The 13,954-nt window shown below is 38.7% G+C and overlaps 1 protein-coding gene across 7 annotated transcripts in view; it reads left to right on the top strand.

The window, feature by feature from the left end:
* Positions 1-13,954, top strand: part of NCOA7 (nuclear receptor coactivator 7) — an 85,476-nt gene that overhangs the window by 10,468 nt on the left and 61,054 nt on the right. For all 7 annotated transcript variants that reach the window (XM_071741011.1, XM_071741009.1, XM_071741013.1 and 4 more), the window contains exon 2: positions 10,364-10,495. In XM_071741011.1, the coding sequence (XP_071597112.1) occupies positions 10,446-10,495 (50 nt within the window). In that variant the 5' untranslated portion in view covers positions 10,364-10,445. The remainder of the gene's footprint in view (positions 1-10,363; positions 10,496-13,954) is intronic.

The raw sequence follows: 13,954 nt of genomic DNA, 5'->3' as shown, positions 1-13,954 counted from the left end.
GAGGCTAGGGAGGAACTTGTGACATGTACATTTGTGTCCTGCTACAGTCAGGCTTACAGAATGTAAAGTAAAATGTCTTGTTTGGCTAGTCTTGATATTGTTGCTCACTGGGGTGCATTTGTTTCCTTTTATACTGGTATTCTGGGTTCCTTAAAATTGATCCCTGCTGCTTACTGATTACTTTGTGGATAAGTTTTTGTTTTCAACATTGGATTTTCCTTTGTAATACAACTTTTGTGTTAGTACAAGTAACATTGGTTGCCATGAAAGGAGATTTAAAGAGAATAGTTTTCTTTTCTACTGCTCTGTTGACACGATGTACTTGATGCTATTGTGTGAGTAGTAAGTTTCAGTGTTTTGTAAACTAGTTGTCCTTTCCTGAGCCCTGGTCTGGTAATTCCCAGTCTCAGGCTGAGCTTGGCTGGTAAGAGGCAGGCTTTGCAGGAGGGGGACTAGAGACTGATCTTGAGACCAAAATCATAGCAGCAATTACAAGAAATCCAGAATCTTCTATGGGCAGGCTGGGAAGAGCAAGTAACATGAACCCCAGGAAGCAGCCAGACCTTGTGTAGTCACGTGTGTTGGTGAGTTCTCCTGGGCTCCAGGGATGGCAAGCAGTGGAAAAAACACTGCACCTGCTAAAGTGGTTCCTGTCCCTTCTGCTCATCTCTGAGCATGCTTTGGGTGAAGCTTATGAGAAGAGCAAGGAATGTATGGTTTTGTTTGTTTTATTCCCGGGAAGGAAATGAAGACTCAGACCTGGCAGAGCAAGGGGATGCTGCTCCTCACAGAACAGAGCCCCACTCTGCTAGGAACAAGTCATGATTGAAGAGTGCTGGGGGCAGTCTCTGCCAGTGCCAGCAGAAAGCCAAGGAGGTTTGCACAAGGAAAGCTGAAGGAGCTGATGGGGCCACCTGTAACACCAGACCTGATTTTAAGGTGCTTCTGAGGAAACATGTATTTATTTGTGCTTGGTAACTGTAATGTGTTCATTTTGTCATGTGGACCCACATAGGATTTGGCATGCAAGGGCTTCAAGTTAGAAAATTTATTTCTTGGGCAAAATTATTGTCTTCCCTCTGTAAATGGTAACAGGCCTTTAAAAGCCTCTCTTCTGTCTGTGTTTTCTTGGGTTGTGGTTTTTTTAGTATCTAGGAAATTTGTAAACAAACTTTCATGGGTGTCACTGAAATCAGGACTTCAGTACTGAGTACAGATTTCACTTCCTAATTGCTTTCAAGTCAGTATTATGTTGCATTTAAAATAAAAGTTTTACCTGACACTGTGTTTTGTAACTGCTGTTTAAGGTCTGATTTCTTCTTCATCCCATGTACTATTGTGAATTCTGTGATGAAAGAACACTGTGGATGATTGCTTTCTCACTGAAAGGCTCTAGGATGACAGCATACTGTGTTATAAATTGGAATTTGCTTTATCTGGCCTTGAAACCTCTCTTCCCGCTTCTCAGCAAGCAGATGGCTCAGAAAAGCAATTTTGAACTGTGGAAGCTAGTGCCAGGTATTACTTGTTCATTACACCCAGCTGTGTCTATGAGGTTGGAAATGTGCATTTTAATCCTAGGTCTTGTAATAGTTATTGATAAGAACGTGAATCTAGCTCTGGGCTAATACATGTCCCACAGGTAATATGTCAGTCCTTTTTAACTACAAATCACTGATGCACCCAGATGGGGTAGCTGTAAGCTGCTTTTCTTATTTTTTCCAAAGGTGAAGGTCTCTACCCAGTTTGGATAGATTTTCAGAGCACCTGTTATAAGGTCCAAATTATTCTCTGCCAAATTTCAAGTTTCAGCATCAATACTGGATGCACGATAGCTCTTCAAAAAAGAGAGGCTTTAACATGGACCAAAAAACACCCTGAAATTCATTAATACATTACGGTTTTGGTTGGCTTCAACTTGATCAAGGGCAAGCAATTACTTTGATGTAGCTGTAAATAAATGAAGACAAGGTTTTGTTTGAAAAGTGTTGGGCAATCAGAAACACTTGCCATTACCAGCTGTGTAGTGAATAGAGAGCTAGCAGTTTTTATCTTTGAGCCCTAATTCTGCAAAGTTATGCTTAGGGATTACATGCAAACTTCTTTCAGTGAGCAGTCCCTCTGAATGTACTTGGTACACAAGTAGAGAGCTCAGTGATGTTGTAGTGCCTGGTGATGTGGTTGAGATAGCTTCCCTGGCACTGGAGAAACTGTAAAATTTAGTTAAATTTTGTGAAGAGTTTTTTTGTTTAGTTGGATATTTTCCCAGCAAAAAGAAATGCCTAGCTCCAGGGATACTGAGTTTGGATACAGGAATACTGTCAGAGTGAGGTGTTTGAACTTATATTCAAAATCATGTTCAATAAAAGTGTTTAAAACACTTCAGTAATCTGAAAGGAAAAGATATACTGCTGTTGTTTTACCAGAAAAATTCTACACTTAACTTAAGTGTATTTTTAACTTTCTGTTGTTTTGGTTGGTTTTTGTTGTTTTTTTTTTATTCTGAGTCCTAAGCCATCTCTGAATGCCAACTATAGTTGAGCAAAGAAAGTCCAGATTATTTACACTGAAAAAAGGATAGCATACACAGATATAGGCTGCTAACTTTATCTACCTGAGTAATTTTGAGTAAACACTTAGCTGTACATGAATGGTTAGAACACAAAAAGAAGCCAAGCTGCTATTGGAAAGATTTAAGCAGCTTTTCGGAGAGACTTTCTAGTTAGGTAGGTAAATGTAAGTGTGGTAAGGTATGTATATAGCAAGGGGAATTCCATCTGACAGGGGAGTTTTTGCTTTGTTTATAGTGTGAAGTGACTTTCAGTACAAGGCCAGAAACTCTGTGTAGTGTTGTACCGGAATCTGGAGATTAAGGAAGGAAAAATGGTAAGGTAATAAAGGTTTTAAGAACATTTCAGAAAAGCAAAGGAACTAAATAATTCTCAGTTATACAATACCTAATGGAGTTTTGCAAGGAGGAAGGAAATAATCAGAAACTGCTTTTAAACCAGGCTTCAGACTATGCAGTGGGTAGAGGGTATGATTTACTGTTGATTGTTGTAATTTTAATGCACCTAGTGCTGCCAAGATCTGAGCACCGGTGAAGCTGCGTGTGCTTGGGTAATGCAAAGTCACACTCAGGAGACTGTAATGCAATAACTGTTGCAGGTTAAGGAACAGGAAAAAAAAAACATGGAGGTTTCCAGTTTTTAATTTTGTGCAGTACAAGTGTACAGGATTTTCTGTGACAATTAAAACATCCAATATGTTACTTAATGTACAGTGTATGCAATGTGGCACAGCTAAGGTTGCTATGGAAACCTGGCATTTTAGGTCTGATAATGGTATTGCAGATAGGGAAACATTTGCATTGCATTACTGTGAGTCTCCTTTCTCACCCCTACTCCTCAACTCCTTTGCTTCTCAGCTGGGAGGTAGGTGACGGAACGAAAGCCTTGGCCTGGGATTTGCATGAGTCAGGGTTGACTGAAAAAGAGGATGTTGAGCTGAAACGTAAAAATTACAATTTTCCCTGCAAGTAACTCTTGTGCCTTGAGTTGCTTTTTGAAATGAGGAAGTATTTAAATGTCAATCTTTGACAGTGTAGTGTCAGTGGGCTGTTAATTTGAAGGTCTTTTTCTAAAAACTTGAATATGATGGGTGCTTTCTAAAAAAAAAAAAAAAAACTCCACTAATTTTAACAGCATGATTATTAATATTGTTGGAAGTGTATTTGACCTAAAAAATAGTGACCAGTTTTAATACTTCCTGTTAGACTGGTAGGCTCTTGTTGCCTGATCTTATTCTGTAAAGCACTGAGAACAAGTTAACCAAGTCTCATTGAGTACAATGGAAATATTTACAGGTATAAACCTAACTTCATGCTTAAGCATCATTTTGTTGATTTATGACACAGGTATTTGTGCCAAGCATTAAGCCACATCTGTGTAGCTTAAGTGACTCTCCAAAAAAACCTGTGTCTTTCTGTTCTGCTTCTACTAGATGTACAGTTTCTATAAACGCCTTTACTGGCCTGGTCAGAAAGGAGCTGAGAAGCAAGAGAGCAAGTTTGCTGTGAAACTGAGAACATGCATTTTGTCTTTGGTAGCCTGTTCCTCATCTCAGTCGTGCTGATCGTAGGTCTCAGCAGCTCCCATCTTTCAGAGCCTGTGGTTGCTGAGGTTGTACCAAATGAAGTTGCTGCTCAAGGGGTGACCTCTGTCATATCCAGAGAGGATAAGACAGATGTGAGTATTCTCTTACTCTCTTACTGTGAGTATTCTCAGTTCTCTCTGCCCAGGCTTTCTGCTGCAGACCTGACTTCTGTGGCAGATGTAAAGGTGTGCATTCAATTCAGCTGTGTGCAGCAGAGGCTGCTGGAAGTGGGTGTGAGTGGCACAGCAGGATGTAAACTGAGCTGCAGATCCAGAGCCGCTTCTGCTGGCTCTGCTCTAGGTAATTTCTGTGGCAATTTTGGGTGGAGGAGTGGTAGCAAGCAGCTGAATTAAGTGAAAGGGAGGAAGGCAAAGGGCAGCAATATGTCATACTGGCAGCTGCTTGCTATGTGAATGTATTTTAACAGCCTAAGAGAGGTGGGTGAATGTCCAGTTTCTTTGGCTTGGAACAGAGGCAAACTTTTGTCTCAGTTTGGAAAAGTGAGAGAGTCCACACCTCAATACACCACAGCACATCTGTCTGCAGTGGTGCTGTGCAAATCTTGCTCAAGCCCTGTGTAGGCTGATTCATAGGAGCAGCTCTGGTGTATGTCTGGATATGTGACACTGTGAACAAAATTGCCCTTAACAGTGTTCTGTGTATGGCACGTGGTATGTATGGCTTATCTGTGTATGGCATATAGGATAGTTCTGCTGGTTGCTGGTCTGGCATGGAGGTGGCACCAGGCAGGTGTCTGATTTTCCTTGCTACCTGGCTTACTCTTGTAACACTGCTGTGTAGGTAGGGCTGGTGAGGATGGAGTGACTTCTGTTCAGACCTCCCATCCTTTTGCTTGGTTCAGAGAGGGGAATCTAAGGAGCCCTTTGGTCATGTCCTTAAAAACCTGGTAGAAAATCAGTAACTCATTGGCTCCGGGAGTGATGTTATTATGCATATGCATATGTCTTGACCTTGTCAAAACAGCTGTGCAGGCTTTCTTTGGAATGTTTCTAAAAGGATCATAAAGGTAACAGTTGTTATGAGACAGGAACATGCCAGTGTCTACTGCCAAATCAGCAAGGTAATCTTGAGGGGATTGTCTAAATGCTAGCTGATGTGTTGAATGTTAATCCCTTTTTATTTTTTGGAAAACTTCATGTTCTTAATTTTTCAGTAGAATGCTGCTAAGCATATATGTATATATATTATATATATAAAATATATATTATTATATATAAATATAATATATACACATACATATATATATATATTCCTTTGTGTGCCTGCCTGCTTGCTCCAGGGAGAGGTAAGAGAATACTCACATCTGTCTTATCCTCTCTGAATATGACAAACCAAATCCTTCTCTTGCTCTGTAGTGGTGGAACTATGATGCTTCACGTCAATTTAGGAGCTGACTCAAAAATGGAACCTAAATTGTGATAGAAATGCCATAGTACTTGGCATAAACGTGGACTTTTTCATTCATCAGGGGTCCCAGGAAAGAAGAACACAAAGTGTAAGCCGTTTGCCCCGCAGTTATGAGATATGTGGCTTTTTGATAACTCTGCAGAATAACTACAGGGTCCTTCTGAATCTCAGTCTCTCACCTATAAAATCAAATCAATGTTTTTGATGAAGAATGTTTGAAAGACTTATCTTGGTAATTAAAAGTAGCTAATATTTATTGGAGTCTCAGTTAACTGGAACCAGCACCCTGAAAGTTCCTGACTGTTTCTGTTGGTCATATATATGAAGCTTTCTTTATATCAGTGGCTACAGAATTTGCTCTGTTTTTCTGCTAATGTTTTTCTGCTGTCTTGTACCTTTTGTTACAGTGTTTGGTAGGGAGGGACTAGTGTTTTCTGTCAATAGTCCATAAAGATGCCTAAGTTGGTATTTGGGCTCCTCACACTGCCTATACCCGTACAATGTGAGCCTGGCAGGCTGTGGGGTTCAGAAGGCTTGGCCTTGAAACTTACTTGAACCAAGGTGGTTTAAAACAGGGGCTACAAGGAAGCAACGGGTTTAAATTGTTTCAAAATTCTGCAACAATGTTGTTGTTGACCTAAAAACGAAAGTCTTCCCAAGAGGCCTGATTTAAAGCAACATTTTATTTTTACATTGGTATGGGCTAGCACTCTACTTGTTAATACTTTTCACTGTGTTTTGTAACTGGTTTCTGTCTAGCACGGGCAGCTGAATTACACAGTGAAATCTGTTGTTTCTTACGGAAAATGCATCTGGTGGTGTTCAGCTGCTGACGAGGGAAGATTAAATCTGGGTGTTTTTCTTGCTTGATAGCTGTCACTGGTAATATGGAATTTCTGGTAGCTCTTTTGCTTCTCCTATTTTTGTGTGAAACATGAAAACCTGGGTTAGTGCAAGTTTCCTCCCCAGCAAGGTAGAAATAATTTAGCTGGGGAATCCATTGGAGTGGAATCAAGTTTTGTTATTGTTACTCTGTTTCTGAATCAGAAATGGTTCTGTTAAATTGATTGTCATATGATTTACTTGAACTTGGTTGCTGACCCAGCTGATGAATTGAAACTCTAAGATCTAAGCTTAGCTTGTTCTTACTACATTAACAGGGAATGAAAATGCTTGGACCATTAGTTTACTTCACCTCTGTAGGGGCCAGTGGGGGGATAATAATCTTTCAAAGCATTGCAGTTAATTCCTCAAGAGCCAGGGGTGTTTGTTTCTTTTGCCCATCTTACAACCCATGTCCTTGAGTCCAGAGGGTGCATTAGCCATGTGGAATCTCACTTTCTCTCCACTTGGAGATAGAGAAATTGTGATACTTGTCTGTGTCTAATCTGAAAGAAATCTAGAAATCAGTTCTGTTTACAAATTTATTTTCAGTCTCTTAAATTTTGCATTTTAATTATTAGAGTATTTTAAAAGTGTTACAAGAAATATGACAGTTTAATAGTCCAAAGGTCAGTGGAGCTTTATGCATAAATAAGGGTTACTCACCTAAGCAAGGGTTGAATCATCAGCCTCAGCTTCACTGAGGTGGAAAATCCCTCAAGTTAGTTTAAAACCCTTCAGTTATGAATTATGGACTGGAACTTCTTTATAGAGCTTATTAATGTTTTAGAAGTAACATTGGACTTTAAATGGTAATTATAATGAAACTATATAATTGCATTAAAATAATTGCTTATTTATCTTAAGATAGCTTTAGAATAAGCTATTTATTGTTCCTTCTACTTAATATAACTTAATGTAATTAGTTTGTGCTGTGTCTTATTGGCTTGTTCTAGTGTTTTTAGGAAAGCTTCCAGTCTCACTTTTAGCTAGGACATGGTATCCAGAAGTTGTGGCTTACTTTCCTCTTTGCTGGCTGTGCATTTCTGTTACTTTTCATCTTGAGATATGGTGGTGTTGATTATGAAACTTCTCTTTACTATTACATCAAACAGAAGATACTAGTAGAATCTGATAGCAATAACATTCCACGTGGTTAGTCCAGTCAGTGAGGCATTAGTGAAGTAGTGCAGAGTTTAGCATTTTCCATAAGGTGCTTATGTGCTTTCACCTTCCTGTTTTTAAAAATGAGATATCTGATAAAATGAATTCTACAATTAGTATTAGTGCTTTGGCTTGTGAAGCAAAATTGTGTGCATTTATATGACCAGTAGTAAAGTATAATGTGTCTCCTCTCCTTCTGTTCCTTTATGCATAAAGGTGGAATGTGACCTGGTGCTGCAGTCTTGTCCTTGTGTGTTTGCTGTTTGCATCTGGACAGTGTCCTGGAAACTACTTTGGTCTCACCAGAGGTGCAGTTAACAACCCCCAAGGGTTCAGTTTCAAATCTAATACACTGAAAAAAAAAAAAAAAAAGCTTCCCCTCTATGTGATTTGTTCTACATTCTTATTCTGCAAGCTTGATAGACAGTTTTAATATTGCTTTTGAAGTACTACATACATAACTTCCCTTTTCTTAGTCTCATTATTGACTTGTAATCCTTGCCATCTCTCGTAGTGCATTTTTTTAGGAGTCAGAATTGGCACGGGTACCCAGACGTGTTATTTGTAAGAAGGCGCTGTGCTGCAGAGCTGCAGATCTAAGCAGAATCATTAGTAATGCTTCATGTCTGAAAATGACCAGAGACAACATCTGAATGTTCCTATTGGAGCAAATAGTAGCAATGAAGTGTGCAGCTGTATGAGCAGATGTGTGCAGTGTTTGTCTGTAATCTCAGAAGCAGAGGTATAAAAGAGAAGCAAAACAAAAAAAAAAACAAATGTTGGGGGGGATACTGCACCAGAAAGCAGGTGAGGGCCAGGTGGTGTGTCTGGGCAGCATCCTGTTTCTGTGGCACACTGGGTTCTCTGTTACATCCATGTCTGCTTGGCTGTCTCACTGGGAGCTTTCTACTGTGATCTGTTCTGTCTTTCTAACAATGGAAAATTTGTGCCCCCACTTAAATGCATTACTTGGCTACCAGAGATATCTTTCCTCTCAAAATCATCTAATAAAAGAATTAGTGTTGCTGTAGATATGTGATTTAAGCTTTTCACTCTCTGTTTTAGGTTCAGTGTAGAAAGGGTTAAACTGAGCCTGAAATTTCTATAAATTCAGCTTTGTCATCATTTGAGGCTGTTCTCTACTAATGATATATGAGTAAGATATCTGTCTCCCAGTACCTAAATATCCCTCAAATATGTGCATTTTTAGTAGTCTGCCTGATTCAGTCTTTGCCTCTGCCAGAAAGAAGAGACGAGGAAACAAAGATTCATTTTCATCATCCATCCTTAAGACCTTTTTAAGCAGTTCATATTAATAAAGAATAGTTGGGTTTTCTTCCTTGGGAGATGTCAGAAGACAGGTAGGGAGAAAGTGTGGAGTTGGTTTGCTTTTTTGATACAACTTTTGAAATGTCAGTGACAATCTGTAAAGTAGATGTGGCTTTTGTAATGTTAATGCTTAGAGAACCAAAAATTGAAGAGGACCTTTCAGAAATACTAGTTTTCAGTAGCAATAACTGCAGGTAACACTTTGGTCCTCTGAACTTTCACACTTTTAAATTGTTTTTTCCCCTGAAGCTAACTAGTGCCTGAAAAACTCCCAACAAAAGTTTACTCAGAGGTTATGAAGCCTGCATGCCAAACCAATTTGCTTTTCCTAGTACTAAATTTTAAAAGTATGATTTTCAGCCTTTAATTTGCCTGCCTAGAACACTGCCTTTGTTTCTTCTAAGTAGGTGGGCTAACCAAGTTTTTAGGTCAACTGAGTGGCACCTGATGTTAAATTATTTTATTGTGAAAAGCTTCATTACTTGGTGACTGGATATGAGATCCCTGTGTATTTTCATAAGCAAAAGAAAAATTCCCTCAATGCCTTTCTTTCTTCTGGTGTATATATAACATTCCAGTTTTCCAAGTGCCCATCTGTTCTGAATATAATTACTTAGGGTTTTTTTAAGTTCTTGATATATTCCCCCTCACCACTGAAAGGACCTGGAGTTGAATTTAGTTGAAGTGGGAAGCACAGGCTCCATACCTGAGTTTTCATTGCTACCTTGTTGTGAGAGAAAACAGCAAAACTTATACTTGGCAAGCCAAGAAGCGTCACACTGGTTTGGTGCTGGCACCTTCTGCAGCATCTATGGTTAGTTTTAGTTTTAAGCCCTACTTTCTTGGTCTTGGTGCCCTCTTTGCCAAAGCAGGAGGTGGCTGCTTTGATGCTAAACAAGACTGGGCTGTGGACAGGCAGGAATTTTTTCCTCCTGGTTCCCTGGGCAGTGGCACTCCCTTCATCTGCCAGCACTGTGCTTTCTGGTTATACTGATTGTACTGGATATTTCCAAGGCTTCTCTTGATCTTCCTGTCTATAAAACACATGAAACCGGGAAGATGTTTTGGTATAAACTATTTAACAGCTTGCAAGATATTTTAATCCTTACAGGGTTTTTTAAAGCTTGCTACTGCTCTTTGGGTTACCTGCTTTGCAGTGTCTCATTTCCTCTACTAGAGAAACTGCCCTGAGTGTGTGTGTGTGTGGGGTAATAGAAAATAATTCTGTCCTCTGGTTTTTGGTCTGCCTGAACTGCCAAGCCATGTCCTTACACTAAATGGATATCACATGGCAAGCATTGACTCATTGAAGTTTTACTTTGCTTTGTCACTGGGTCAGTTGTTTTCTGTAGATGTTGTTGATGTGTTGATTTATGACCTTCCTGTTTTTAAATGTTATATGCAGGAAACTCTCCCTGGATATGAGGTACTGAGGGGAAAAAGGGCATCACATTTGGCTGCTCACCTTGCCCATTTTACTGTACATCATGGAGACCAAGGAAGAGAAGAAGGAACGAAGACAAAGCTATTTTGCTCGGTAAGCTTATGGGGTTTGTTTCTATGTTAATTAAAATGTGGAACTCCTCTTTCTGCCTTTTTCACAAGGTTTTACAATTTTCCAAGAACGTGTTAAAATTAAACCAGTGCTGCATTATGTGTCCAGAAAGTGCTTTCCTTGCTGTGCCCCTTATGTTGGTGATACTTTTGGTAGACTGGTGATACTTTTTATTTTGGGCAGTGGTGATAAATTTGAAGCATAATTGTTATTTGAAACACAAAACTGTTCTTGAGTATTCAATTGTAAATTGCACTGCATTTGAACTTCCAGCATGCAGTTTCTGAAGAGTGTTTAGAAAAACAATCATATCTAAAACAAACATGTCTAAATCTAAACTCATTTTAAATAAAGGACAGATGAAGTAGTATCACGTCATAGGATAAGATCAGCTGAAAAAGGATCAGCTATATGCTGATAGGTTAAGATGCCTAGTTTGTATCATCTTTATAAATAAGAAATGTTTTTTTTCAGTCAATTATTTTTATCATTTGGGATTCAAGATTGGTGGTTTTTAATAAGTGATGTTCACTTCCTTGTAACTTGTCTTTGTTAATTTATTAAGTCTGTAATCCTCTTTGAGCTCTGATGTACAAGAATAGCCAAAGCTCACTTACTCTTGGAGGCACAGGAGGGGGAGGAAATCAGTGTAAAAAACATCTTTGATTCAAGGATACTTCCTTCATTGCTGAAGAGGAAAAGTGTATACTGTCTCCACTCTGTACTAAATAACTAGTATTGAATCTGCACAAAAACACTGATTCTTAGGAATCAAGGATTCTCCCCTCTCCTTGTCTGAATCTTGTTATTTTTGCCTGTGATAAGATATTCATGGGAGAAGGCTTTACTGCTTACTAAGGAAGAAAATGGGAAGTGGATTAGACTTTTTGTCAGCAGGAAGTAAAACTGTGCTCTGTGTCAGTAGTGTGGGGTAAAGAAAGGGCTTTGCTTCACTGAGCACAGAGGAGAAAGATCTTTAGTTAGAAAAGAGAAAACATGTATGTTCAGTGCTGGTGAAATAAAATGTTTTATAGCTACCTTGCAGACCATATTGACAAAAATACACAAAATTTAATAGAAAACATCACTATTTGATATACAGGGAAATGGGTACTGTAGTATTAACAAGAAAAAAGGCATCAACTGAAAAATGGATAGAGACAGCTCTTTCCTTTAAGCTCCTGCTAAGTGAAACCCAAGTTCTCTGTTGGCAGAGGCAGGGGAGCATATGGACATGAACGGTGGGACAAGCAGTGGCCTCACTGCCCTGCCAGCATCCCAAAGTGTCTGTCTTCCCATCATGAGGTGGCTTTTGGCCATCAGGATACTGTAAATTTAGCTTTTCCTGGACCGTTTTGGTAGGTAGGGTGGCACTCGGTGTCTGACTGTTTGTGCCAGCAGTCATTGGAAAGTTTAGCTTGAGACCCCCAAATTATTTGAAATGGTTAGCATGGTGGTAGTTATGTGCTGACAAGCCAGCTCCTAAACAGCAAGATTAATATTAAATAAATGTCCGCACCTGTCCTCCACATTTAGTGTTGTAAATAAGCTGGTTTGTACATTTATCCTTTAAAATATTTTGTATTTCTCTATATAAGAGAGCCACCCAGACACCCTATCTTTCTACAACAGATCTTCATGATCTGATTGCCTTGGTTTTCCTGGGTCTCTTCCCCTCCTTATGGCAACTGAAGCTGAAATAAAACCCTCACCATCTATTTTTTGCTTCTTACCAGATATTCCTTTATCCACTGTGTGTTGTGATAAAGGGCTTACTTTTTACCTAGGTTAGCAAGAAATGAAACAAGTACTTTTTCAAAATAAAAATATCTACGAAACTTTACAAAGACCAATTTAGATTCCTTATGCAGATAAGATGTTACAGCTTGTGGGAGTTTAACAGGCAAGAAGTAAAAGTGTAGAGTAACATGCAAGCATAAATTTGTCTTATGCAATAGGTCCTTATTTAAGACTGCTACTCCCACTTGAAGAGGATTCTGCGCAGTTACGTTTTCTTGCCTAATCCTTCAAACCTTGTTTTAGGGCTCTTCTGTTAACTTCTGTGTCATTAGCTTGCAAATGATATTACTCCTTGCAAAGAACTCTTGTCTCCTGTGGCTGTGAAGTCTCTCCTGGTATCCAACAAGTTCAAAAATAAATGTTAGTGTGATATCTATGTACAATCCCACATCTATGTTTATTGAGTCACTGACTCTGCTGTGACATTTGGTGCTTTTTAGTGTGATTATGTACTCCTGAACCCTGGTACAAACTGCTATTTCCCTCTGCCTCTGCTTCTTGTATCTTCCCCCTCTCCTTACAGAACTGAGAACTTCTCAGTTTTCCTCTGCCCATTGCATAGGGTCAAGTTTGCAGGTCTTTCACCTTGTGAAACGAATAGCTATTAAAATTTTAATTTAAAAGGAAATTACTAACATTTGTGATACATGTCACGTGGAAATAATTGGTAGTCTGAAACACTGAATGTGCAGCTTGAAACTGGAAATGTCCTTGTGTGGGCATGTGCTTGTGTGTGATACTAGATATGATGAGAAAGGAGATGAGAAAGTGTAAAGGAAAAGTTTGAGTGGTTTTCTGAAAGAATAATGTCTTTTAATTTCAAGTTCCTATGTCTCTTAACTTTCCTTACTGTGAATTACTAAGCATTTTCCATGCCTTATAGATTCTATCTATGATCTATGTCAAGTAGCTCTCTACTACTTTGTTAGCAGAGAACAACAAATAAGTAGTGCTTTATTTGAAAAAAAGTTACTTTTCAACAAGTCAACTGATATGCCTACATTAATTTTATTTTAGCTGTGTCTCCAGCTTGTAGAGTCCTTAATCTAAAGAATACAGTATAGAGATGAACCATAAACCTAATATTTAGGTTTAATGATCATTACTTTTTAATGGTTTCCAGGGCAATTGGAAGTTTTAATTCTCAGTCTCTGTTTTTGATCACCACTGAGAGCCAAATTTCTGAAGTCAAAGATTAAGTGCTTGTATAAGGGAAAAGATTCTCATTGGGACTGGGGTGCTTTTGTGTTTATTGAATTTATATTAGTATTGTTACCATCATTCATTTGAAAAAATTACATAAATGTCTGGGACATGGTCCAAAGCTCATCTTAGTAGGCAGAGACTCCCTTTAGCTCCAGATTGCTAACATTCTGTCCTAGCATGAAACCAGTTATACAACCTGTTACATTGTGTTGACTTACAGTGTGAATTGTTAAGGGAAATAAAGGAATTCACACTATTTAAAAATGAAATGTAGATTCTTGGCATAGGTATCTAAATTTACATTCGTACAGACTAAGATTTGTACACTGAACACAAGATTTTAGAAAGGTATATTACAAGTGTTTATTACAGTTATCATTTACTTGTTATGAGGCTCTGATTTTTGAGCTTTTTGTTCTTACAATTATTTTTAAT

The sequence above is a fragment of the Heliangelus exortis genome, chromosome 3, assembly GCF_036169615.1.
Source record: "Heliangelus exortis chromosome 3, bHelExo1.hap1, whole genome shotgun sequence".
Lineage (NCBI taxonomy): Eukaryota > Metazoa > Chordata > Aves > Apodiformes > Trochilidae > Heliangelus > Heliangelus exortis.
The sequence above is the reverse complement of the archived record's forward strand: the minus strand, read 5'-3'. Positions and strand labels throughout refer to the sequence as shown.